The 27,313-nt window shown below is 41.1% G+C and overlaps 2 protein-coding genes across 3 annotated transcripts in view; both read right to left on the bottom strand.

The window, feature by feature from the left end:
• Nucleotides 1–909: 909 nt before the first annotated feature.
• On the bottom strand, nt 910–4,495 carry LOC102438042 (small integral membrane protein 10-like protein 2A). The gene is made up of 3 exons (XM_006082062.3): nt 3,728–4,495; nt 2,769–2,925; nt 910–2,143 (listed from the first exon to the last, which is right to left on the bottom strand). The coding sequence occupies exon 1, from the start codon at nt 4,344–4,346 to the stop codon at nt 4,110–4,112; it is 237 nt and encodes a 78-aa protein (XP_006082124.1). The 5' UTR covers nt 4,347–4,495; the 3' UTR covers nt 910–2,143; nt 2,769–2,925; nt 3,728–4,109.
• Nucleotides 4,496–10,659: 6,164 nt separating this feature from the next.
• The window catches only part of ZNF449 (zinc finger protein 449), an 18,012-nt gene continuing 1,358 nt past the window's right edge, over nt 10,660–27,313 (bottom strand). For both annotated transcript variants that reach the window (XM_006082060.3, XM_006082061.3), the window contains exons 2-5: nt 25,977–26,422; nt 23,652–23,844; nt 13,949–14,062; nt 10,660–13,759 (exon numbers count right to left, since the gene is read on the bottom strand). In XM_006082060.3, coding sequence (XP_006082122.1) covers nt 12,876–13,759; nt 13,949–14,062; nt 23,652–23,844; nt 25,977–26,330 — 1,545 coding nt within the window. In that variant the 5' untranslated portion in view covers nt 26,331–26,422 and the 3' untranslated portion in view covers nt 10,660–12,875. The remainder of the gene's footprint in view (nt 13,760–13,948; nt 14,063–23,651; nt 23,845–25,976; nt 26,423–27,313) is intronic.

The following is a 27,313-nucleotide window of genomic DNA, read 5'->3' as shown; positions in this document are numbered from 1 at the left end:
CCTTTTTAAAAAATATATTTTTATCCATTTCAGAGAGGGAGAAGGAGAGAGAGATAGAAACATCAATGATGAAAGAGAATCATTGATCGGCTGTGTCCTGCACACCCCCACTGGGTATCGAGCCTGCAACCTGGGCATGTGCCCTGACTGGGAATCGAACTGTGACCTCCTGGTTCATAGGTAGCCATGCCAGCTGGGCCAGGGCACGGGTCTTAACCAGAACAGGGTGTGCCTGGCCGGGAACGGTGGCCCTCCCTCTTCAGACTTGCTTTTCTCTCTCCTGGCCACTGTGCTGCTCCCCAGGCCTCCTGACTCAGCCCTCTGCCCACCTGCCACCCTCTCCCCTGCAGCAGCCTCAGAAGGCAGCACCCCTGGCGTGGCTTCTCTGGGGAGGCACTGGGAGCAGATCTCCAATGGGACTTGGGATCTAAGGTGGGGGGAAGGGAAGCTTCTTTCCCTGTGGTTTATCTCCTCCAAAACTCTGCACCCACGTGGCCGGCAGGGAGGCGATGGGGACCTTGCCACCTGCTGCTGCAGAGGGGCTTCTGGTGAAACACAATGATCTGCAGACAGACAATTTCACCTCACTTCCCTCATCCCACCCTTGGGTTTCAACTGAAGCGCTTTGTAACACCAGGCTCTAAAATGAAGCTGAGACTTAGGTATTAGTTTCTTCAAACAAGGTTGTGAGTGGGACAATTGCCACCTGCGGGGCCAGGCCTATGCTGCCGCCTTCCCCTCATGGGGGCAGTGGTCCAGGGCCAGTGGGGTCCCCAGTGCCTCCTGAGGAGGCCCTGCCCACCTGTAGCCCCCTGAGGGCGCTCCCTTCCCCAGCTCCTGGGCATCAGTGATCTCACCACTGGCCCCTCTGTCCTCCAGGGCTACTGCACCACACCAGAAACAGGAGTCTTCCAGTTTTATTTATTTTATTGAACTTAAGGACTTTTTAATAACTTAGACAACAAGTTTTGACAACACCAGAAACAAGAACATTTCTGACCAGCACAGAGTGAACACATATAGAAAATTGAGTTATCCTATTCAGGTTGGTGTCTCTAATTGCGTAGAATTTCTGCTGCCTGGGAAACGGATGACTAACAAGTAAAGTGCACTGAGAGCCAGTCAAGCAGCCAGGGCCCAGTGGGGTTGGAGGGAGGTGGGAGAGCAGAAGCAGCTCACACTACTCAAGGCCAAAATGGTAAGAAAAGCAGCGCAGGAACAGGCTAAGGACTGGTGGCTGGCCCCACACCCAGCCATTCCCTTTGAGCAGAGACAACCACAGTCAGAGCCACAGCGGACTTCCTGTGTCCCCTGGATGGGGAAGAGCTTCCTGGCAAGGGAGCAGGTCTATGAGGCCAGGGGACCCTGAGGTTCAGAGACATATTTCTCCCTGTGGGACACCAGCACACATTCAGTGAGGAGCCTCCCTCATGCCATTCTCAGGTCTTCTTCCTCCCTGGCCAGCCCAGGAAGAGGCTGGAGCTGAGGATGGAGTCACCCAGAGGGTGAGACCTGGGCTTGAAAGGGGCACATCTGTGCCTCATCCCCAAGGAGGCCCCTGGTCCTCCTCCCATCTTATACAGCCGTGTTGCTCCCCTTTTTCTGTGGCTGTCCCCAGAGAGCTACGGATGGAGTTGGCAGGCAGGCTGGCAGGCTCCCAGAAGTGGTCCTGGTTGGACAGGGCTGGGGTGGAGGGGCCACCAGGACCAGGGGCTCCCAGGTGACTTGGCACAAGGAAGGAAGCCATCAGGCCCTGTTAGTGGGAAACTGCAGGGGGCACGTGGGAGCCTTGGTCCCCAGTCCTGTGGTGAGGCAGGAGGAGGACTTCACCCAGGCCCCAGGCTCCAGCTGGGCAGCTGAGTAGGGCAGATGTTGTGAGACTGGGCCACACCATCCCTTGGGCTGACCACACTCCTGTGGTTTTCAGTCTCAGGTGCTCTGAGAACTTGGGCTGACAGCAACCAGTGTCAGAGCAGATGTGGGACCGAGGGTGGGTGGTGAGGGCCAGGTCTCTCCTGGCTCCCCTCTGGGCTGTTTCTGGCCATGCTGGTGCACCAGTCAGCAGCACAGCCCGGCCTCCAGGACCAGTCCAAGCCCATCTGGAGGAGTCTCCTGTGTGATCCTGGGTGTGAGGGATCCGAGCCTGGGGACAGAGAGGTGGGTCATGCACGGTTCCTGTCTCCACCCCCCCCCCCCAGTTCACCGTTTACCCTCTGGTCACATCATGTCCGCAGGAGCTACCCCCACCTCCCCCACCCAAACTGAGAGGCTTGTGCCAATTGTGCAGGAGCCCTTGGCTAAGCCTGGGGTGGGGTGGGAAGACCTGGCTCTGTGGGTGAGGACCTTAGCTGCCAGGGGGTCCTTGGACTCATCTCTCTTGTGCCCATCTCAGCTCAGACTGTCCGCCTGTGTTTCCTGTGACCGCCCATACCACCCCAAGGAAAGCCAGTTCCCCACATTCCCCACCCTGAACCTCTCTCCCTAGCTCCCCTGGGAGCCTTGGGAGCCCCTGCCCCATCCCGCTGGGCCAGGTCTTCCAGAAGCCTGGGGTGCGGGTGGGGGCGTGCAGGCCTTAGGGAAGATTTAGCCCCACCACTCCTTATCTGTGTGACAAGGGCAAAGGTGAGCCCCCCTCCCAGAACCCGTTTCCCATGTCAGCAGGGAGAGAGAATAGAACACCCTCATGGTGTGCTAGGAGATTTCAGTGCCCAGGTGACACCGTCCTGTCCTTCCCCATGCCAGAACCGGACCTCTGGGCTGCCCCATACCTCGGGGCCTCTGCCAGCAGGCCCTTCATCTCCTCCTCAGCCAGGCCCTTCACTCAGCTGCGACCAGGAAGCTCTAGGGGCAGGGGGTCCTTGGGCACAGATTTGACTCTTGACGAGGCCGGAGAAGAGGTGAGTCACTGGCTACAAACACTGGTTCCTGAAACAAAGAAATGAGACTTGAGAGTTGCCTCCCTACCCAGAGAGGCCCCCCTCCCCCGCCCCGTTCTCCAAGTGTTGAGTTCTCCGCAAGCCCCTTCTCCATCTGCTCTCCCCACCCCAGCCTGACACCTGCCTCTCCTCAAGGAAATCCACATTTTCCCAGATGCTTTGGGTTCACAGGGCACTCCTGGACGTTGTCTGGGCCAAAGGATGGCATTCTGTGGCAAGGGGAGGGCTGGGGATGGCATAGAGGAAAACTGGGGGGAGTGCGAGGGAGGAAGGCATCTTTCCACTCTTCCTGAAAGAGGAAGGAGGAGAGCAAAAGGGAGAGCAGGGGCAGGATTCAGGGGGCTGCAGAGAGTCCGGGGGCCTGAGTGCTGAGAAGGGGACAGACCTGGGGTCCCAGGCTCCCTGTCCAGGAGGGTGAAGTGTGGTACCATCTTTTCTCCTCTAGGGCCTTCCTGTGGGCCACCCCAGCCCATTCCCCTCCATTGCCTCTGGCTCAGGTGACACCTCCTGGGCCTCTGGGGATAGAGGGGGGCCTGGCTGGGGTGGGAGGGGACACCCAGGTCTGCATGGGTGGTGGGCTGAACCCCTGAGATGCAAGATGCCTAAGCTACAGCCGCCCCTCGCCCCCAATGTGGAATCATGGCAAGGGACTCCAAGAGCCTGTGACTCCCTGTCTGCCTCCGCTCCGCGGCTCTCTGGGCTGGCTTCCTTGGTCCCTCCATATCCACCCCCCAAACCCCAGGGCCGAGACGTCTAGATGCCATGGCAACCGCCTCCCTCTGGCAGCCTACCTTTTTGGTTGAGACCAGTCAAAGCAAGTCCCCGCAGCAGCATTTCCTTCTGGTTTCCAACTTGGCCAATGTGAGGCAACAGGTCGGCTGTACTCGGATAATTTTCTGGAGCCCCACGGACAGGGTCCGTTTTGTCCGTTTCTGTGCGATGCTGCACTGGCTGCCACGCGTGTGCGCAGGTCACGCCCGGGTCCGCGGTTCCGTGGCCCTGGGGGCTCGGTGGCCAGCGTCCTCTCGGGCAGCTCTTGGGTCCAGGGGCCCGGGCCACCCCTCCTCCTTTTCGCGCCGCGTCCCCGCGACCTGGGCGGCCCGGCCGTCCTCCATGCGGGCGGGCGGGCGGGTGGGGGCGGCACCCTCCCGCGGCCGCTGTGGCCACAGGCGCTCACTCGATCCTCACCTGCAGGCGGACGTTGAACATCACCGAGGCCACGATGTAGAAGTAGGGGAAGTTCATGCGCAGCCGCCAGGCCAGGTCAAAGAAGGTGAGCAGCGTGCGCGTGAGCCCCTTGCAGAAGGCGCCATAGGAGGCGCGGGATCCGGCCAAGCGCGAAAGTCGCAAGGTCAGGCCGGATAGGGCCGCTGCCGCAGCAGCAGCTGACAGAGCTGCGGATGCCGCCATGGGCCCGGCAGGCTCAGGTCCCGCGGACCCGCAGGAGCACGAGCCACGGGCAGTTGTTCAGGACGTCTGGAGCGCCCCGCCAGCCCTGGAAGCCCTCCTGCCAGGCTCCACACTTGGTCTCCTCCCTAGCTCGTCTCGGGAGAAAGCTGCAGCAGCTCCTGCCCCTCCTCGGAGGCCCACAGACAGCCCCGCCTCTTCGCCGGCTCCCTGAGGTGTGGCCACCAGCGTAGCCTCGCCCCCATTTTTGTCTGCATTTCTTGCCTGCAGCCTCAGAGCCTCTGCAGGGAATATAGCCGGACCAATGGCACCGGCCTTGTTGGCAAGGCCTCCCCAGGACATGGCCCAGTTGGCAAGCCCAGGCTTTTCAGAGCAGAGCCCGAGGGCTTGAGCTAATTAGAAAGCGGTGCTCCCCAGGGATTACTTTTGTGGAAAGCCCTAGAGCAGAGTGGAGGGCAGAAGTTCTGAACTGGTATACTGAGTCCTTACCGAAGGCCCACCATTCACTGTCTCCACAGAAAATCTGGCCACCCATCCCATCGTTCCTTTGTTTAATTCATATTTCTCTAGTACCAATGCACTATGGCGTTCCAACAAACCCAGAAAATATCCTTCTGGTACATTTGCTGGTCATGTGTGTTTTTCTTTATTCATGAATTGCCCTGTTGCTCTTACCTTTCACTCCACAGAGATTGAATTTTGATCAATCTAAGTTTGCATATGTGCAGATTTGCTCTCTGTCACAGAATGTTACTTAGAATCTGTTCCACCCTGCTGGGATTCAATTGTTTGCATTTTACTTAATATATTTTTCCTGGCATATTTGCTCATTAAGATATTTGTAGTCAATGCTTTGCTCCTTCCCCTTTTCCTCCTTCATATAACCCTCCATGATGTCATTTCTGTAATGGACCACCCTACTGATTACAGACAGGAAGCGGGGGAGATGATGAGCCCACCACCCAGCATCTTACTGCAATTGGCCCCGCCTGGCCCTCAGTCACCTCTGTTGTGCAGCTGTCTTCTCTGCCTAGACAGGACCTGCAGCAGTCATTTTTTATGCCACACACTTGGCACTAACATGATTTGTGTGTGTTTTAATCTTTATTGTTGAAGCACTAACATTATTTGAGTCTTCGTCTTAATGCTTCTTGTCTCCTTTAAGAAAGGACAACAATCTCAAGGTTGGTTCTTACTAAATGCTACTCTTGCTAAAATGCTAACATGTAATAATTTTGCAGATGCAGCTGAAACCAATGAGCTTGACTGGGATTGCAACTGGATAAATTTAACTGCAAAGAAGAAATCAACATGTAATTAACCAAATAGTATATATAAGCAATGACTAAGAATTCCTTTAGGGAGACAGAGCTTTGGATGTTAATCCTCTGTCTTCTTTACCTATTATAAGTAAATAAAACTACCTAATGATAGCCATATCTGGTGCTTGAATAGACCACCCCAAGTGTCAAACCCCTTGAAATCAGTAACATCCCGACCAATAACAGTTCCAGGTATTATCATTCTTGTTGTCTCACAATAAACCTTAGTTACTCCACTGAACATCAGGTGTCTTTAAAGAGGTAAATCAGAATATAGTGCTGTGAGAAAGTTAACATAATGCCCTCTAAGGGGAAACCAGACGCCAAAGCTTGGAGATTCTATTGTTCAAAACTCAGTGTGTCAAGAAGGAGGTCTACATGGACCTGCAGATTTTGAGCTAGATAGAAGAGCATCCGGTTTTGAATTCATCACTTTCATGCAAGGTGTTGTAGTCACAACAAAGAGATTTTTATCAACTTCCATAGTTCTTCAGCAGCTGGAGCAGTTGAATGATAAGGCCAAAGGTGCATTCAGAAGGATGGTTTGCTTTCTTTATTTCATGCTTTACAATTCTCTAGAAGCATGAATATGGGTCAGTTTATGTAGGAGTCCGAGCAGGGGCTTTGGTACGGCTGAAGAGTAAAGGTATTTTGTTTTGAAAGGCAGAAGGAATAGGGAAAATGAGACAGGAAAGTTAAAACAAGGCCAAACAATGTGGGTAATTTGCAGCCAGTTTGTAACTAACAAGCCATTATCTTCCCCAGCTAAAGACACTTGAGAGCAAATGGTTAAAAATCTCCCTAATGAGATAATACAGAAAGGGATGGTACCGGGGAAAGGAAAAAAAGGCAGTTTTACTCCCTAAGCCAGTGGTTCTCAACCTTGGCTGCACATTAGAATCACCTGGAAATCTTTTTAAAATCCTGATTTCTGGACCTCATCCTCCGGAAATTCTGTTTCTTTGTTACTAATGTTGTGGCCCCACCCCATAACAAAGAAACAGAATTTCCGGAGGATGAGGCCCAGAAATCAGGATTTTAAAAAGATTCCCAGGTGATTCTAATGTGCAGTCAAGGTTGAGAACCACTGCAAGCAGAGAAGCCAACAGTCTCAAGGCTTGGCAAGATAAAGTTGCCAGGTGCTTCTCATGAATTCTGGGAAGGCCACAATAAAGTAAAAAGGAACCTTGGGAATTAATCTGTACCAAATATAATCAGCAGAGGAATTCTGAAACTTATAGACAGGAGGGTATATAATGCCTTGGACCCCCACCCAACTCACTCTTAAGATTCACTGAGAGCCTGTCTGCACTTCATAAGCCAGATGTATAGGTTTGCTTGCTTTGCTTTTTCAGTAAAGGTGCATGCTTTAATTACTTTAATAAATTGGCTTTTCACAACACAGGTAAGGTCTCTTGTATAAATTTGTTTATATGAGAAGACAAGGATCAAGGTTGGGAATGGCCCTCTCCCACTGACTCAGGGGGCTGTTTGGTAATACCTCTCTGGTATCTGTGAGAGGTGTCTCTAACAGGAGTATGAAGCAAGTAGTTTAAGAAATGTGAGTGGCATGAAGTACAGAGTATTCTCTTTTTTTTTTTATTGTCTAAAGTTTTACATATGTCTCCTTTTCCACCAATTGACCTCCCCAGCCATTCCCACCCTGGGCAAGCCCCCACTGCCCCAGTGTCTGTGTTCATTGGTTATGCTAATATGCATGCATACAAGTCCTTTGTATTCTTTATCTTGGACATTTTTCCCTTCAGAATATAGCACTTCAAAATGCAGGCCATATTGAAAGGTAAAGATGGTGGTAGGAGTGTCCAGGAGGGAAGATCATGGATGGAATATGTCATTGCTCTGTTGAAAGAAAATTCTGAGTGCAGCAGTAAGAGGCAAGGTGCAGTCAAAACGGACTACTGATATTGCTTATTTAAAATAAAAACCTGAAGAAATTCTTCAGTGACTCAGTAGTTATATATCTTTTGAATGTAAACTGGTTCTCTAATATAGGAATCAAGTTTCTAGGTCAGTGGTCGGCAAACTGCGGCTTGGCAAACCGTGGCTCGCGAGCCACATGCGGCTCTTTGGCCCCTTGAGTATGGCTCTTCCACAAAATACCGACTTCTGCGCATGGGCCACGACGTTTCAATCGCACTGTACGTGCACACCCGCATGTGGCTCGCGAGCCGCGGTTTGCCAACCATGGTTCTAGGTAATCCCTTGGTGATAAAACTTTGATTTTGAAAATCATGTCTGTTGGGGATTGAGATGGGTTTCACTCATTTAGAAGGAAGATATACAGTTTTTTAATATCTTTGGATGCTTAAAAATGTGAACTTAGGCCTTGCTAGATGTCTGAGATGTCCTCTCTGACAATGCAAGCTGGAAAAGGCTAAAGACTAACCTATACATCATTCTGGTGAGAAAAGGCTCTACCACCACACCCAATCCCAAAAATTAAAATTCCAGAATCAGGGGCTACTGGAGGCAAAGACCAACAGTAGTTAACATATAAATTCGAGAAGTCCGCTAGAAGGCTAATGGACTTTGATATTCAGCAGGGCTGAAAATCAGCTTTATATTACCCTGCTGTTGGCAAAATGGCTGAAGGCAATCCCCTAACCTGATAATCCTTTTACTGTTTACCAAACTTTACCTATGATATGCCTGTTTGCTTTCCTAAAGGGCAAATGTGTATTCAAGTGAATAAAAGCAAAGGGGACCAAGAAGTCAGAGAGCTTCTCCACTAGAGGGAAGTTATCCGTCTGGCTCCCCCATACCTTCTAAATTTATATTTCTTGTATAGTATATTCATTTGTGCATTAGCCCCTTCTCAGAGACCTTGAACCCTAGCTGCAAATGGATGTGACATTCACAGGGGGCTGAGTAAACAGATTACTAATACTGAGGCAAGACTAAGAGATGAGCTGCCTTTCCATCTGTTCTATATCTGTCAAATAGGACTAGAGAAGCAGGGGCTGCTCAAGTTTTAAGTGTGAGCTTTAGTTCTTTAAAAGAATATTCAGCCCATATGACTAGGCTAGAAATGAGAGAGGGTATCAGGAACAAAGATCATGTAGCTTCTTGGAGGTGCCCAGAATGTTTCTCTTCAGAATGTCATGATGACTGCAGATGCAAGAGGGCAGAGTGTAATGTCTTTGCTCCCCAACCTGATGGTGAGCCACTTGGGGGCTGATTCACCTGTATGTTCCCTGATTACCTTGATTTTAGCCTAGACAACCTCCTCAGCACACTGTCAAATAGTCCCTGCTGATTCAGGAGGACCACTGCTGCAGAGTTGCTTTATCTCTCTGCTTTCAGAACAAACTACTCTGGAATCTCAAGGGAGAGCTTCCTCATCCTGGTATGGAGAGGCTAGGTCTCTCCTAGGTCCTTTAGCTTCCAGCTTTAACTGCCAGCTTTGATAGTTGGGAAGCTATTAGTAATTGCTATAAGACATTCATAAAATGGGTCAAAAATATAAAACTCTTAAGAGGGGAATGGAGAATACCAGGATTCTGGTTTTCAGAATGGGGAGCAAGGCAATCTATTCTGTGTCACTGTCCCTTCATAAGCACCAAGGACACTCCTAAAGACATTAACTTAATTGAGAGGTCCAATACTGTATTCTGAACCTCTGCCTTACAGATAAAATCCTTATTTTCTAGGGTCTTTAGGATACTTACCAAATTTTATCAAATATGTCTTTAAAAAAACTAAATGAACTTTAAAAGCAGAAATAGAATGAACTGCATTTTTCTAATCACAATATAGCAAAACCAAAAATGAAGTGGAAAATGGCAATATTGTACAGCTCTTGGGTCAGAGGGAATATTAATGAAAACAGTAATAACAAACAATTTTTAAATTATCAATAATAACACTGTGATGAATAATCTTATATACCAACTTGAGTGGGCTAAGAGAAGCCCAGATAGCTGGTAAAATATTTCTGGGTGTGTCTAGGAGGGTGCTTCTCAAAGAGATTAACATTTGATTGAGTAGAATGAGTACAGAGATCTGCCCTCACCAATGTGTGTGTGTAGGTATCATCCAATACATTGAGAACCAGAATAGAACAAAAAGACAGAGAAGGGTGAATTCCATCACTTCTTGTGCTGGAACCTACATCTTTTGTTGTCCTCAGATATCAGAGCTCCTGGTTCTCTGGCTTTCATATTTCATGATTTACATCCCCCTGCCCAGGTCTCAGGACTTTGGCTGAGTTACACCATCAGATCCCCTGGTTCTCAGGTCTTCAGACTCTAGACTGAAGGATACCATTAGCTTTCCTTTTTCTTCAGCTTGCAGATGGTAGATTATGGGACTTATCAATCTTCATAACAACAAGTCAATTCCTATAACAAACATCTTCCCCTCTTTATATATATTTATTGGTTTCTGTTTCTCTGGAGAATCCTGATTAATACAAACATTATATATAAAAACTATGGAATGTGACCAAAGCCATATTTATAGGAAAGTCCATAGCCTTAAATGCTTTTATCATTAAAAAACAAAAAATAAAACACAATATGCTGGATATTCATTGAAAGCTTACACTGTGTAGGGCCTGAACAAAATATTTAATTTAATCTTCATAGTACTTATAAGGTGGGTACTGTTTTTGACCCTCATACTGATTACAAGATAGGTAGGTACTGTATTTTTTGTACCTTATTTTGCCCTTACTTTTGTGAAGTAAAATTAGGGACACTCATACAATGTTCTATGATCTATTTTTCCAATAACTATTTCTCGTATTTCTTGATTCAGTGCCTCAGAATAAATAATGGATGTTCTATGAAGGGGAGGATGTAGCTCACATTATGACTACAACTAACCCTACTGGCTAAAATTGACTGTATTAAATGCAGAGAGTAAAGTGATTCCAGCTTAGGGGCAGGAGTCAATTGTGGTGCCTGTTGCCACTGCTCATGGAAGCAGCTCTAAGTTGTGCAAACAATTAGTTAATGTGATTGAAGCAGAAAGAGCATATATATATTTCCACTTTATTAAAATATTGCATAGATACAGAGCAGTTGGGCACATCCATTCTAAGGCACTATTCTGGTTGGAATGCAATTCCACAAGAGAGAAAAGAGAAGCCATTACATTCAGTGTTTTTCATCTCTACATTCAGACTCCTCCCATGTTACATTTTATTGCTACTAGGATCTCAGTATTTAATCCCACATTTATAGCAGCGTCATACAGGGACTGGGGTGACAATAATTAAAGACACATCCTAGCTTTAGCACTTGATATGATTTGGCACTTAATACAAACTCTCTTGCATTCTTCTCCATTTGTTTCCCAACTCTTGTTTAATTAAAGATATTATAAACTCTTTATGAACCTGACCCATGAATTAATTTCTTTACTAGTTTCCATTAAGTCTAGAACAGGACTAGTTAGGCACAAAGTAGATACCCCAACGTACTTAAATATGACTTCCAAGAAGTTCAGTGGAATAGAAAAAATATACTTTCCCTAAATCTAGTTTAAGGAAAAGATGACTGGTATCTTCATAAAGGGAAAATACTTGAATGTCCTATTTTTTTGTATTTTATAACAAGGAACTAGACTGAATGAATATTTTCATGTATTAACAGCTTTAACTGACAAAGAATTCTTCCCTTGCTACAGGAGTTTGAGTCATTACTATGATTATATGAGAACATTTATATAAGTAGCAATGTGTATGTATGTGATTATAAGTAAAATTCAAAGAGGTTGAGAATCACTGAGCAACTTATAAAGTATCTGAATTAGTGAGCCTCACCTCCTTAAAATATGTGTGCATGTTTATGTGTGTATTACATAAAAACATATGTGTAAAGAATTTTTCATAACACCCTTCAAATGACTGGAGATAACTAGGCTTGGGAGTAATAAGACTATATTGATAACTATAGAAATATATGTTAAAGGAATGTGTTCCAAGAGATATTTGCAGAATACTAGTTCTGTGGGTTATTACTTGGGTGTACATGAAAAAGGGTTCTAGGGTCAAAACACTGAGCCAACAGGTTGCTTTTTCTGCCTTTACTGAAGGACCTATCAGATTCTCATATGCTGATGTGCACTGTGAATCTAGAAAGGGGAAACAGCAGGGATTCCCAACCTTATTTGCAAAATATCTTACAGAACTAAGTGTTCTATGATACACACTTAGGGAGACACTGAATTAAAGAATGAGTAATATTTGAATACCAAAGGATAGTAAAAAGCAATGGACACTGCCTGGCCAGCATAGCTCAGTGGTTGAGCATAGACCTATGAATCAGGAGGTCATGGTTTGATTCCTGGTCAGGGCACATGCCTGGGTTGCAGGCTCAATCCCCAGTGTGGGTCGTGCAGGAGGCAGCCGATCAATAAGTCTTTCTATCTCTCTCTCTCCCTTCCTCTCTGAAATCATATATATATATATATTAAAAAGCAATGGACACTAGCTCCTCAAATTAGTCAATCTAATTTGAATCAGGTTCTAATTATATGACTTCAACTGTCAAATGGATTCTTCCTCCTAGAGTTTATTCATTCAGTGAACAAAATAAACCATTAAATTAACAGCTCTAACAAACAGCCAAATAAGCAGATTAGCAAATTTTGCAAAATTCAAAGAGGTTAAAATCTTAATTTCTTAAACATAAATATTTTCAATGGAAATAACCCAGTTCTTATGAGGCAAATGAAATCCTCTTTATCCATATGTTCCTGACACATTTTTATTTTTGAACAAAATACACTGTCTCCTTTCTTGCCACTTGGAACACAAATAAAGCTTTAAACTAATATAACCACCTTTAATAATGACAGCAGAATAATTATGGTGCTGCTATAATATACCAGATAGACATGGTTATCCATTATATTGACCCTACCCTATATGTTTTATGCTTTCATCTATGATACGGTTGGCTTGGGACACAAACATTTTCATTTTCATTAAAAAGTAAGAGTTGTAAAGATAGAATACATCAAATCTAGTAAAGTCGTAAGAGTTGCAAGAATAGGTAGATTCTCTAGAATTCACATGCCTTGGAAGATAGGTTTTTAATAGTAAAAAAAAGAAAAGAAAAAAGAAAATCTGTTCCTATAAGCTCAAACAAAAAAGATTCTTCCAAGACAAGCAGACTGCTTCAAGTTAAGATTTTTTTGAGTTAGTGCCAATTTCTGCATGACCTGTTTCCTTTAATAATTCTTAAAGAAGTCCTCTAAAGTGAGTGACTTGGTGCATAATAAGGCCTGCTCTCTGTCTGAAACTTTTAGAACAATGACTACATTTGTATGGCTTCTCCCCTGTATGAATTCTTAAATGAATAACAAGGCTTGGTCTCTGTCTAAAGCTTTTCCCACAATAATTACATTTAAAAGGTCTCTCTTCTGTGTGAGTTCTCTGGTGCAAAGTAAGAGCTGTCAGTCTACTAAAACTTTTCCCACAATTGTGACATCTATGAGGTTTTTCACCCGAATGAGTTTTCAGATGTCTTTTAAGACTTGATCCATGACAAAAGCTTTTCCCACACTCAAGGCATTTATAAGTCTCTTCTTCAGAATGGGTTCTCTGGTGCCCTATAAGGTGTGAGCGCCGAGTGAATCGCTTTTTACACACAGTACATTCATAGGGTCTCTCCCCTGTATGAAGTCGTTGGTGTCTATAAAGGTCTGAACTACGAAGGAATCTTTTTCCACATTCAGGGCATTTATGAGGTTCCTCTCCTGAATGAATTCTCTGGTGCCCTGTAAGTTGTGATTTCCGGGCAAAACATTTTCCACACTGAGAACATCTGTGAGGTTTGTCTCCTGGACTCTTTTTCTTATGGGTTCTAGGGTTGAGAGGTTCTTCCAAGCTAGAGCTCTCAGGTTTCTCTCCTATAGAGGGATTCTGATGATCTACAAGTTTTGTCAAATCTGTCTGTAAATCCTCTGGGGGTTTTTCCCATTGATTTTCTAACTGTACATAGTCTTTTTGCAAAATGGGACCATGGTTAGCAGTCTCCTCTAAAGTAACAAGAAATGGGTACATATTTTCCAGTTTTTTCTGCTTTGAAGTATCTTCTTCATTTTCTATCCCGATCTCAAAACCTAGGAGGAGACAGAAACTCTAGATGTCACTGTGTCCCACAGAGAAAAGAACATGAAGGAAAATGAAGAGTTATAGTAAACCATCAGTAGGGATATAGAAATTACTAAATGGAAGCCAAAACTCTTTACCCTGATTAAGGATGAATTTTTCTTTTCTTTCTTCTCTAGTATCAATGAACAATTACTTACCTATCTTGGATTCAAGTAATTGTTTAATTTCTTTGGAATCTTGTAGCTCCTTCACCCATGCTTCTTCTCTTTGCTCCAATGGAAAGCTCACATCAAGCTTTGGGATTGAGTATCCTGGCCATTAGAAAGGTGAAAAGCATAATTGTTTGGTTACTAACGGTTTTTCCAGAGTTCAGGCTGATATCTTGGACATATAGCCACTTAATATCTACTTCTACCTTAATTACTATTATTTCACCAGAATCTTGTACAAGAGTCTTTTAAAAGAAGAAAACAGAAAGGAGAGAACATCCATTTTTGCTCAATTCAAAACTATTCTCCTCTAATCTATGGAAGGAGAGGGAATCAATTCTATGCTGAAATCACTGTCCTAAATTACTTCTGTATCTATGTTGGTATAGATTTAATTAGGTTAGAGCCAAAATATGAAGTACACCTTCATAAAGTTTTGGCATATTAAAACAGAAATGCTACTACTGAGTACCAAGTGAAGAGAGGTAAAAGTAGGAGTTATAAAACTGTTTACTGAAATAATTTCAGTTGAGATTTTCAAATTAAAATGGAAATTGAGCCCTAGCTGGTTTGGCTCAATGGATAGAGTATCGGCCTGCGGACTGAATGGTCCTGGGTTCGATTCCAGTCAAGGGCACACATCTTGATTGCAGGCTCCTCCCTGGCCTAAGGCCCTGGTCAGGGCTCGTACAGGAGGCAACAGATAATGTGTTTCTCTCATATCGATATTTCTCTCTGTCTTTCCCTCTCTCTTCCACTCTCTTAAAATCAACGGAAAAATATCCTTGGGTAAGGATTAAAAACAAAAGGAAATTGAGTGGGTTGGCAAAAGCAGTTTTTGTTTCAACTGAAGTCTAGAAGTGGATTCTCTTGAAATTAACCCAAATATCCATCAAATAGTGTTTCTCATTGTCAATCGAAGAACAGGAGATGTTTCTATTATTGTTGCTCCCTTTACTTCCTACCACCCTTCTCATTGAGAGACCCTGTAGCTCAAATCCTCTTTTCTACACCCCTTCTTTGCCTTCCTCAGCTCTGTCAAAGAATATTGGTGTGCAGTAACATGGTGTGCAGTACCATATGGGTTGGAAACTGATGATTTGATATCTAAATGCAGAATGACCTTTACATATTAGCATTATTAAAATAACATTAGCAAGCTAGTTTGATGGAGATTTAAATTTTAGAACATTATATCAAAACAAGATTAAATGTTGTTTAATAATCCATATTAAACCACTCAATCAAAAAGCAGGGATTTAAAAATCCAACTATATGCTGTTTACAGGAGACACACTTTAGATTCAAAGATACAAATAGAATGAAAGTAAAGAGATGGATTAGCAATTCCTCTTCTAGGTACTTATCTGAAGATTATAAAATCACTAATTTGAAAATATATAGGCATTCCTTACGTTCAGTACAGTATTATTTGCAATAGCCAAGATATGGAAAAAACTGAAGTGTCCATTGACAGATGAATGGATAAAAAAGTGTGTGTGTGTGTGTGTGTGTGTGTGTATTTCCATTTCATATATACCAACAGCTTCACTTTTTGCTGACAGAGTATATTCCAAACGTTAATATAAAATAATTTGACTTATTTCCATTAGTTTAAAATTTATTCTTCCACTCTGCCAACAAGCTGTTCTTTCCACTCAGCCTAAAATAGGAAGTGCTTCATGTAATACATCCATTATGTTTTCTCTTTTATAAAAAAGCAGTAAAAGGAGAATTAATGTTTAAATTATGGAACAGTGTTACATCATTTTGAAAAGCATAATATATTACTTTAAGAGTGATGAGAAAAAGGTAGTTTCCTCTACTCCTAATTGGTATATTTTACTTTTTATTTATTTTTATTTTTAAAAATATTTTTATTTATTTCAGAGAGGAAGGGAGAGGAAGAGAGAGATAGAAACATCAACGATGAGAGGGAATCATTGATTGGCTGCCTTCTACACGTTGGACCGAGCCTGCAAACCAGGCATGTGCCCTTGACCAGAATCGAACCTAGGACCCTTGGGTCCATAGGTCGACGCTCTCGCCACTGAGCCAAACCAGCTAGGGCAATATTTTACTTTTTAAATTCATTCTATCTTTCCCATGTTAAATATACTAGACTTTCCTGTGCTTTGGAAAGTATTAAAATCAAGAGCAGTAGCATTTCTCAGCATTTTGTGTGATCTTCCTACCTGGCACTGTTGCTAAGCGAATTAACATGGGGAATGGAAATGCATATGCAGAAAGATTTATCATTAGATATAATATTACTAGCTAATATTTGAAGATATAATGGCTGAAAAGTTCCCAGATTTGAAGAAAGACATGAATACAAACATTTAATTATTTCAACAGACTCCAAGTAAGATGAACTTAGAGACTCACACCAAGATATGTAATAATCAAACTCTGAAAAGTCAAAGACAGAATCTTGAAAGCAGTAGAGAGAAGAGACTCATTACATACAATGGAGCCTTAATAAGAAAATATGCAGAGAGCATGAGTGGGGCGGGGGAGGTTGGGGGTTAATGGGGGGATGAGGACACATTTGTAATACCTTAACCAATAAAGAAATTTAAAAAAAAGAAAATATGCAGATTTCTCATCAGAAACTTTGCAGGTCAGAAAGCAATGGGCTGACATATTCAGAGTACTAAAATAAATAAACTGTCAACCAAGAATCATATCCTTCAAAAGTGAAGGAGAAATTAAGGCATTCCCAGATAAACAAAAGCTGAGGATGTTCATTACCTCTAGACCTGATGTGAAAAAATGCTCAAGGGAGTCCTGCAGGATGAAATAAAAAGGACACTAGACAGTAACTTGAAGCCACATGAAGAAATAAATATCTCAATAAATGTAAATAGGTGGGCAATTATAAAATCTAGTATTATTGTAACAATGATTTATAATTCCACTTTTTGTTTTCTACATGATTTAAATGACTAATACATTTTTAAAATCACAATTATTAGTCTAAGTCTAGTATTATGGTAACTTATTTGTAACTCACCATTTTATTTTCTATATAATTTAAGAGAATAATGCATTTAAAATAATTATTGGTTTGTTTTGGGGCACATATTCTATAAAGATGTAATTTTGTGACATCAACAACTGAAAAGAGTAGGGATGGAGCTGTAAAAAAGTGGAGTTTCCGGATGTTATTGTAATTAAGATGTTATAAATTCAAATTAGAACATAACTTTAGGATGTTAAGTGTAATCTCCATGGAAACCACTTTGATTACAGATTAAAAGAAAACAGCCATACAATAAATGCAAAAATAAATGATAAAGGAATTTAAGCATTTTGATATAAAACAATCGACTAAACCCAAAAGACAGTAATGTAGAAAATAAGGAACAAAAAAGCTATTAAGAAATATAGAAAACAAATAGCAAAATGACAGAAGTTCCTCCCCATTGGTAATATACAGGGTATCCCAAAAAATTGTACACACACTTTTACATCTGACAGCTCAATTTAAAAAATAAAATGTATTTTAATAAATACTGCCTTTATAATTATTCAAAGTGTGTATATACATTTTTGGGGATACCTTATATATCTAGGATATAGACCATATGTTAGGCCACAAATTACTCTCAGTTGATTTCACAAGATAGATATACCACAACAGGATGAAGTTAGAAAACAATAACAGAAAGAAAATGGGGAAATTGACAAATATGTGAAAAATAAATAACATAGTTTTACACTACCCATGGATCAAAGAAGAAATCACAAGGGAAATTAGAAAATACTTAGAGATAAATGAAAATGAAAACACAACATATCCAAACTTATGGGGCACAATGAATGCAGTACTAAGGGGGAAATTTATAGCTATACAGGATGGAGCAAAAACAGGTTTATAGTTCATATGGAAAATAATTCAAAAATTAATAAATAATAATATAGGAATAAACTCTGTTTCATGAACTCACAACTATAAACCTACTTTTGCCCCACCCTGTATATAAATACTTATATTAATAAACAAGAAAGACCCTAAAGCAACATAATTTTATAATTTATGGAACTAAGAAAAAAAAAAAACTAAACCCAAAGCTGGCAGAAAGAAGGAAACATTAATGATTGAGTAGAGATAAATAAAATAGAGACTAGAAAAATAACAAAAAAAAATAAATGAAACCAAAAGCTGGTTTAAAAAAAAATCAAAGTTGACAAACCTTTAGCTAAATGGACTAAGAAAAAAGAGAGAAGGCTCAAATTACTAAAATAAAAATGAAAGTAGGGGCATTAACAATGATTTTACATAACTAAAAAGAATTATAAGAGAGTACTATGAAAAATAGTATGTCAGCAAATTGGATAACCAAATGAAATGGACAAATTATTAGAAACACAAAACCTACCAAGACTAAATCATAAAGAAGCAAACATCTCAATAGACCTAGAATTTAGCAAGGAGATTTAATCTGTAATCAAAAATCTCCTGATGAAGAATAGCCCTGGACCTAATGACTTCTCTGGTGGATTCTATTAAATATTTAGAGAAGAACTAATACCAATGCTTCTCAAATTAAAAAAAAAAAGTCAGAGGCAGAAACACTTCCTAACTCATTCTGTGAGTCCAGCATTACCATGGTATCAAAGCTTAAAAAAGACACTATAAAAAAACTAAAAACAATATTCCTTATGAACACCGATGCAAAAATCCTGAATAAAATATTAGCAAATTGAATTCAGCAGTAAAGCCAATCATATATAGTATATTATATATTATTTTTTTTTATTGATTTCAGAGAGGAAGGGAGAGGGTGAGGTAGAAACATCAATGAGAGGGAATCATTGATCGACTGCCTCCTGCACGCCCCACACTGGGGATGGAGCTCACAACCTGAGCATGTGCCCTGACCAGGAATCAAACTGTGACTTCCTGGTTCATAGGTTGATGCTCAACCACTGAGCCATGCCCGGCCGTGCATTGCTCAGCAGTATATTTAAAGGAATATACAGATTTCCAGTCAGGATGACAACATAGGTAAATACGGAACTCAAATCCTCCCACAACCACATCAAAATTATAACAACTACAGAACAACCATCAGTCAGAACTACCTAAAATCTAGCTGAATGGAAGTCTTATAACTAGGGATTTAAAGAAGCCACATCGAGACTGGTTGGTATGAGGGGCAGAGACAAGGAATGGGCTGCTCCCACACCCACGTGTGACACTTTAAAACTGGGAGGGATATCTCAGCTGCAGAGGTCCTCCCTGAGGAGCAAGGGGTCTCAGCCCCACACCAGGCCTCCAAGCCTAGGGGTTCCAGACCCAGGCAAAGGAGACCCCATAACTTCTGGCTGTAAAAACCAGTGGAGATTGTGGCTGAGATGGAGGGATGATGGAGTCCCAGGCAGTTCCTCCTAAGGGGCCTACACACAGATTTACTGGGACTCACCCCCTCTGAGGCAGCATCTTGAATGGAAATAGGGGTATACTGGGAGGAAATGAAATATCTGGTTTGGGGGCAGCTTTCTGTCAGACAGAAGTGTTGGAAGAGGCCATTGCTTCTTTTCTTTTTTTGTTAATCTTCCCCTGAGGATATGTTTTCAATTGATTTTCAGAGAGAGTGGAAGGGAAGGAGGGCCACACCAAGACACATCATACTTAAAATGCAAAAGGTTAAAGACAAAGAGAAATTCTTAAAAGCAGCAAGATATAAGCAGTTAGTTACCTACAAGGGAGCTCCCATAAAACTGTCAGCTGATTTATCAACAGAAACTTTGCAGGCTAGAAGCGATTGGCAAGAAATATTCAGTGATGAAAAGCAAGGACCTACAACCAAGATTACTCTACCCGGAAAGCTATCACTTAGAATCAAAGGACATATATAGAGCTTTCTAGACAAGAAAAAGCTAAAGTTCATCACCACCAAACCAGTATTACATGAAATGTTAAAGGGTCTTCTTTAAAAAGAAGAATTTTTTAAAAGATCAAAATATGAACAATAAAATAGCAATAAATACATATCTATCAACAACCTAATTTAAAAAATAAATGAAATGAATAAACAGAACAGAAATAGACTCATAGATACAGAGAACATTTTGATGGTTGCCAGATGGGAGGGAGGCTGAGAAGATGGGTGAAAAAGGTGAAGGGATTAAGAAGTACAAATTGGTTGTTACAGAATAGTCACTGTGATGTACAGCATAGGGAATATAGTCAATATTCTAAAATTATTATGTTAGATAGGTATGAGATTTATCAGGATGAACACTTGCTAAGTTATATAATGTCCTGAAACTAATATAATATTGTATGTCAACTGTAATTGAAAATAAAAAATGATCATACACCATGACCAAGTTGTATTTGTTCCTGGAATATAAAGATGTTTCAACATATGAAAATCAATCAGTGTAATGCACCACATTAACATAATGAAAAAAACCCACATGATCATCTCTATTGATGCAGAAAAAGCATTAAACAAAATTCAACACCTTTAATGATAAAAAAATTCAACAAAATAGGAACAGAAGGACATTACCTCCACATAATAAAAGGCATATATGAAAAACACACAGGGAACATCATACTCAATTGTGAAAGACTGAAAGCTTTTTCTTTAAGGTTAGGAAGAAGGTATGGATGCCCACTTTGGCCATTTCTATTAAACTCACTACTGGAAGTTGTAGGCAGAGCAATTAGGCAAGAAAAAGAAGTAAAAGGCACTCAAAATGTAAAGGAAGAAGTAAAATAATCTCTATTAGTAGATTATATGACCTAATGGAAATCCTAATGATTCTATTTAAAAACTATTCTAATGAATTCAGCAACATAACAGGATACAAAATGAACATGCAAAAATTAGTTCCATTGCTATACACTAACAATGAACAATTCTGGAAATTATGAAAACAATTCAATTTATAACAGCACCAAAAAGAATAAAACAGAAACTAATTTAAACAAGTAGATGAAAAATGTACAATGAAAATTATAAAACAATGGTAAAAGAAATTAAAGAAGACATAAATGGAAATACATTCCACATTCATGGATTAGAAGATTTAATATTGTTAAGATGTTAACACTATCCAAAATGGTCTATAGGGTCAATGTAATCTGTCAAAATCCAAGTGACATTTTTTTTGCAGAAAAAGAAAAACCCATTTTAAAATTCATATGGAACCTCCAGGGACCTCAAATAGACAAAACAATATTGAAAAGAAAGAACAAAATTAGAGGATTCACATTTCCTGATTTCAAAACTTTACTACAAAGTTACAGTAATCAAAACAGTTTGGTACTGACATAAAGTTAGACATACAGACAAATGTAATAGAATAGAGAGCCCAGAAGGAAACCATCAAATATATGGTCAAATGACTTTTAACAAAGATACCAAGATCATTAAATGGAGAAAAGACAATCTTTCCAAGAAATGGTGCTGGAAAACTGAATATGCACACACACACACACACACACACACACACACACACACACACAAAAATAAAGTTGGACTTTTACCTAACACCATATACAAAAGTTAGCTCAATATGGATCAAAGACCTAAAAGTAAGACCTTAGAAGAACATAAGGCAAAAGTTTAATGGCATTTCATTTGGCAATGTTTTCTTGGATATGACAAGAAAAGCATAGGCAATAAAATAAAAAGTAGACATAGTACTTCATGAAAAATTTAAACATTTGTTCATCTAAAGACAGTGTCAACAGAGTAAAAAAGCCCACAGAATGCAAAAAGTATTTACAAATCATATATTTGATAAGGGATTAATACCCATAATATAGAGAACTTTAAAATTCAACAAAGAAAGCCAAACAACCCAGTTTAAAAATGTGCAAAGGACTGAATAGACATCCTTAAGCAAAAAAACAAAAACAAAAAAACACCTAAAAACTCACAGACACAGACCACAGTATGGTGATTACCAGAAGGAAAGGGGGATGGGGAGAGTAGAAGAGGGTAAAGGGCAGATAAATGGTGACGGAAGGAGACTTGACTTTGGGTTGTGCACACAATACAATGTAAAGATGATGTCGTATAGAATTGTACACTTGAAACCTATGTAATTTTATTAACCAATGTCACACCAATAAATTCAATAAAAAATGTAAAACAACAAAAACTAAATAAAGTGTGTTCATCCAGACTGGTAAAAAAAAAAAAAAAGAAAAGAAAAGATATATCCATGGTCAAAAATCACATGAAAAGATGTTCAACGTCACTAATCATTTAGAAAATGCAAATCAAAACTATAATTAGCCCTGGCCATGTGGTTCAGTTGGTTGGAGCATTGTCCCATACACTAAAAGGTTGCGGGTTGCCCCAGCTGGTTTGGCTCGGTGGATAGAGCATCGGCCTGCGGACTGAAGGGTCCCAGGGTCGATTCTGGTCAAGGGCACGCCTGGCTTGCGGGCTCGATCCCCAGTGTGGGGCATGCAGGAGGCAGCCAATCAATGATTCTCTCTCATCATTGTTGTTTCTATCTCTCTCTCCCTCTCCCTACCTCTCTAAAATCAATAAAAATATATTTTAAAATTTTTTAAAAAAAATAAAAGGTTGCGGGTTCGATTCCCAGATAGGGCACATACGTAGGTTGTGAGTTTGATACCCGGTCGGGCGTGTAAGGAAGGCAACTAATAGACGTTTCTCACATCAATGTTTCTCTCTTTTTCCCTTTCTCTCTCTAAAAGTCAATAAAAAAAAACATATGCTCGGGTGAGGATAAAAAAAAACCGCAAAACTACAATGAGATACCACCTGACACCCATAGGAATGCTACTATAAAAAAAAACAACCAACAACCAGAAAATAACAAGTGTTAGCAAGAATGTGGAGAAATTGGAAAGCTTGTGCATTGTTAGTGGGAATGTAAAATGGTACATCCACTGTGGAAAACAGTATGATGGTTCCTCAAAAGTTTAAAAATAGAATAACCATATGATCAAGCAATTCCACTTCTGCATATATACCCAAAAGAAGTAAAGGCAGGGTCTCAAAGAGATTTACACCCCTACTCAGGGAAGCATTACTCATGACAGCAAAAACAAAGAAGCAACCCAATATACATTTATGAAAATATGGATATATTAAATACAATATATATGCACAATGGAATATTATTCAACTTTTAAAAGAACAGAAATTCTGACATATACTACAACATGAATGAACCTTGAGGACATTACACTAAGTGAAATGATCCAGTCTCTAAAAGACAAATACTATATGATTCCATTTATATGAGGTACATAGAGTAGTCAAATTCATAGAGACAAAAATTTAAATGGTCGTTCGGGGATTGGGGGGAGGTGGAAATGAGAAGTTATTGTGTAAATGGGTACAAAGTTTCAGTTTTACAAGATGAAAATAGTTGTAGACATGGGTAATGGTGATGGTTTCGCAACATTATAAATATATTCATTACCACTGAAGTGTACGTGCAAAAATGGGTAAGAAGTTAATATATGATTATCTTTATTGCACTAAAAAAAGTGAAAAATAAACTTCTTGAATCCCGATCAATCTAACGTGTTTTGTGGCTGGCTATTCCCAGAGAGACGTTTCCACACTTACTCTTTATCCATTTTCATCCCTTATTCCGTGTTTCTAACCAAACCAAACCCTGGATAGCTCCTGAGTTCTCAAAAAGAAATCAAGGAAAGGAAATAAAATCTTTGGCTTACCAGGGTCCAGAAAGGACTGGCCTTCCCCAGCAGCACCGTAGCTCAGCTCCTGTGGGATCCACGCATCTGCGACCGGGGCCTCGGGGACAGGTCCCATTGCTTGGAGTGCGGGTACTTCCACGTGGATGTTTGGTGGTATGTCTGCCATTCCAACTGCTGCGAGGTCTTCCAAGAGTATTTCCTGCCTATCAATCTGGGGAAAATGCCAGAACCCATCACTCTAATATCTAGACCATCAGTGCCCAGGAGCAATATAATGCAAGCCAACAAAGTCATTTTAAATTTCCCAGTGGTCATATGAAAAAAAATAAAAGAAATAATAATATAATAATATGCATTAACAAAATATACATATATAAAATAACACAATTTCATAATGTAATCAGTATGAATTATTAATAATATATTTCACCTACTTTATTTTTCACCTTAAGTCTTCTGAAAGTGGTGTGCATTTTATACTTACAGCATATCCCAATTTGGACTAGCCAAATTTCTAGTGCTCAAGAACCACCTTTGGCTGGTGCCTATCATACTGGCAATGCAGGATTAGACTGCACGAAGACAAAATTTCATGTGGTAAGCCAAACAAGGAGACACAGAAAGGAAGGGAAACTATAAACAATTCTATCCTAGGGTCAGGAAACTTTGGAAGAATCCTGTTCATGCAGGCTAACTACAGAATCCCATCAACACACAAGACTCCAGTGCCACTAATGCCTAACTAGAAGCACTTTCTCCCTTCTCCAAAGACGCTGCCATGTTCAGCTATAGCAGTGACGGTGAACCTATGACACGCGTGTCAGAGGTGACACGCGAACTCATTTTTTTGGTTGATTTTTCTTTGTTAAATGACATTTAAGTATATAATATAAATATCAAAAATATAAATCTTTGTTTTACTATGGTTGCAAATATCAAAAAATTTCTATATGTGACACGGCACCAGAGTTAAGTTAGGTTTTTTTCAAAATGCTGACACACCGAGCTCAAAAGGTTCGCCATCACTGAGCTATAGCAAGCCCCAAACAGGTTTTACTAGGTGGTTCTGAAAGAGGGTAGGGCCAGCACCCCCAGGAGATATTTTAGATATTGTAGTAGGTGGTGGCTATCAGAATTTAGTGGGCAGAGGTGGGAGTATAGATAATGCCAGGTAGCTCAGTTAGAGTGTTGTCCCAACACACCAAGGTTGCGGGTTTGATGCCTGGTCAAGGCACATACAGGAATCAACACAATAGCCCTAGCTGGTTTGGTTCAGTATTTAGAGCATTGGCCTGTGGAATGAAGGGTCCTGGGTTTGATTCCAGTCAAGGGCACATGCCCAGGTTGCAGGCTCAATCCCCAATAAGGGGGCATGTAGGAGGCAGCCGATCCACGGTTCTCTCTCATCATTGATGTTAGTGGGCAGAGATGGGAGTATAGATAATGCACACAGTGCAGAATTGTTCCAGGCCCTTACCAACATTGGAGTGCCCCGCTCAAATATTCATATAGGTAAAAAGAACCTGTCAAGAACCTCACCTTGCTGGTCATATAATCACAAAATATTTTTGCAAATTTTAGCTTGACTTAACTTTTCTAGGAAAGCAATAATTTGAAAATCAAAGAAATACTATACTAATTGTTCAGATTCACCAAAGTCGTTTGTCACTTTGGAAAATCACATGACCAGCAGCAACACCATTTATAGTGTTTGAGTTATATTGGTCTGAATTTCTGCTTTTTGCCTTCACAGCGAATCTGTGCAGTGAGGCAAGCATCTGACTTCATGAGGTTTTCTGGTACGCTCAAGCCCAGACATGTGAATGCTGAAATGTCCATTAGTTTATAAGACACTATGTTCCTTTTCTTTTATATTACTTCTAAACCCTACTTGACTTATGGTTGACAGACCTTTTTGGAAAGAACCAGATAGTAAATATTTTAGGCTTTCTGGGTTGTGTTGGTCTGTTGCCTATTCTTTTTTAAAAACACAACACTTTAAAAAAGTAATAACCGTTATTAGCTCATGGGCTGTATAAAAACAGGCCTTGGGCTGTTTTTGGCTCACAAACCACAGAGCACTTATTATATGATGGTTTTGATTTTGTGTATATAAGTAGATTACACTATCTATAGGGCAGTAAAAGAGGCACAACCAAATATTTAAGGAGTTTGGTTTAACAGTTGAGAATCACTGACCCATTTGCTGATTCCAACAAAAGGAAAATATAAAAATCACTGCAGGGAGGTCCTAGGACAAAAAGACAAAATGGCTGACCTAGTACCAGATGTGTCTGCTACTTCTTTTAGTATAATTACCCAGATCCCAAACTCTTTTCTTACCTGTGGCTCTGGTATCTCAAGTTCTCTCTGTAAGTCTTCTATCAGTGACACAACTCTTTCTCTATTATCTGGGCAATGTTCCCTCACCCAGGTCTCTATCTCTGTGGGCAAAATTGTTAGGAATTGCTCCAACACTAGAAGCTCCAGGATTTGCTCTTTAGAACGCAGCTTTGGCTTCAGCCATTGACAGCAAAGCTCCCAAAGTTTGTTGAAAGCTTCATGAGGCCCGGCTGCTTCTTTGTACTGGAACTGCCTAAAGCGCTGACGGAAGACTTCAGAGTCAGTATCATACTCTTGAAACACTGAGCCCTGATTCAAGGAGGCCTGGATTGCACAACCCAGGGCAACAGCCATTGCCCCCTTCCTGCAGTGTCCAATTTATCTGGGCCTAAAGTCTCAGACTCCAATTTGTTTCTTTGTATATTTCTTGAGTGGAGGATCTAAAGCTGAGGAAAGGTCAAATGAGAAAGGAGAAAGAGCAGTGGTTAACAGGGCATTCTTATCTCCCTTAATTGCTTGCTTTTCAGCAAAGCTCTAAGCAGATTGTAATAGTTTCATTGGTTTCGAAAATCTGATGAAAGCAATGGACTCACTTCCTAGAAAAATACACATAACACTTCAAATTCTGCATCCAGTTTCAAAAAGTTCACTAAAACTTCAAGACCATCCATGGGCCCTCTAGAATTGTTCTGTCCAATATGGTAGACTATAGTCTCATGTGGCAGTTTAAGTTTAAATTATTTAAATATAAAAATTCAATTTCCTATTCATATTATTCACATTTCAAATGCTTAGTAGACACTGTTGCAGGAAGTTCTATTGAACAGCTTTTTTCTAGAATTCCTGGACCCAGAGCTAAGAATCTCTTCCCTTAAATTAACCCCTATACATCTGGTGGCCTATATCTCCACTCATAGTCTAATAACAATTTCCTTGTGTTTCTGAATATAAGTAAGCCAAAGAAGAAATACGAGGGAGCAATACTTACAATAGAGGTGAGTAAACCTGAAAGTTCACCTAGCTTTGAGTAACCCTCAGTCACCTTCAATCACTGGCATCTTAGGGAGAGCCATGCCTTGAAAAGGCAGCAACTCATAAATCCCTCATTCTTATCCACTTCAGGTATGTGTAGTTCAGACAAGATCACCATGAACCACATCATGCAATGCATTCCAAGTGGCTTTCTCATGAGAAAAATACACTACAAAGGGCAGGCCATCAGGAAATCTGGTCTGCATTAATAATGAAGGACAGTTATCATGTTCAACATGCTAAGTGCCAGGTGCTGTTCCAAGCCATGCATGTGTGTGTGTGTGTGTGTGTGTATGTGTGTGTGT

This window comes from Myotis lucifugus, unplaced genomic scaffold (genome assembly GCF_000147115.1).
Source record: "Myotis lucifugus unplaced genomic scaffold, Myoluc2.0 scaffold_2, whole genome shotgun sequence".
NCBI classification, from domain to species: Eukaryota; Metazoa; Chordata; class Mammalia; order Chiroptera; family Vespertilionidae; genus Myotis; species Myotis lucifugus.
The sequence above is the reverse complement of the archived record's forward strand: the minus strand, read 5'-3'. Positions and strand labels throughout refer to the sequence as shown.

Excerpts from the sequence above, each read along its gene's own strand:
- LOC102438042 (XM_006082062.3), bottom strand. The coding sequence starts at position 4,346 with ATGGCGGCATCCGCAGCTCTGTCAGCTGCTGCTGCGGCAGCGGCCCTA.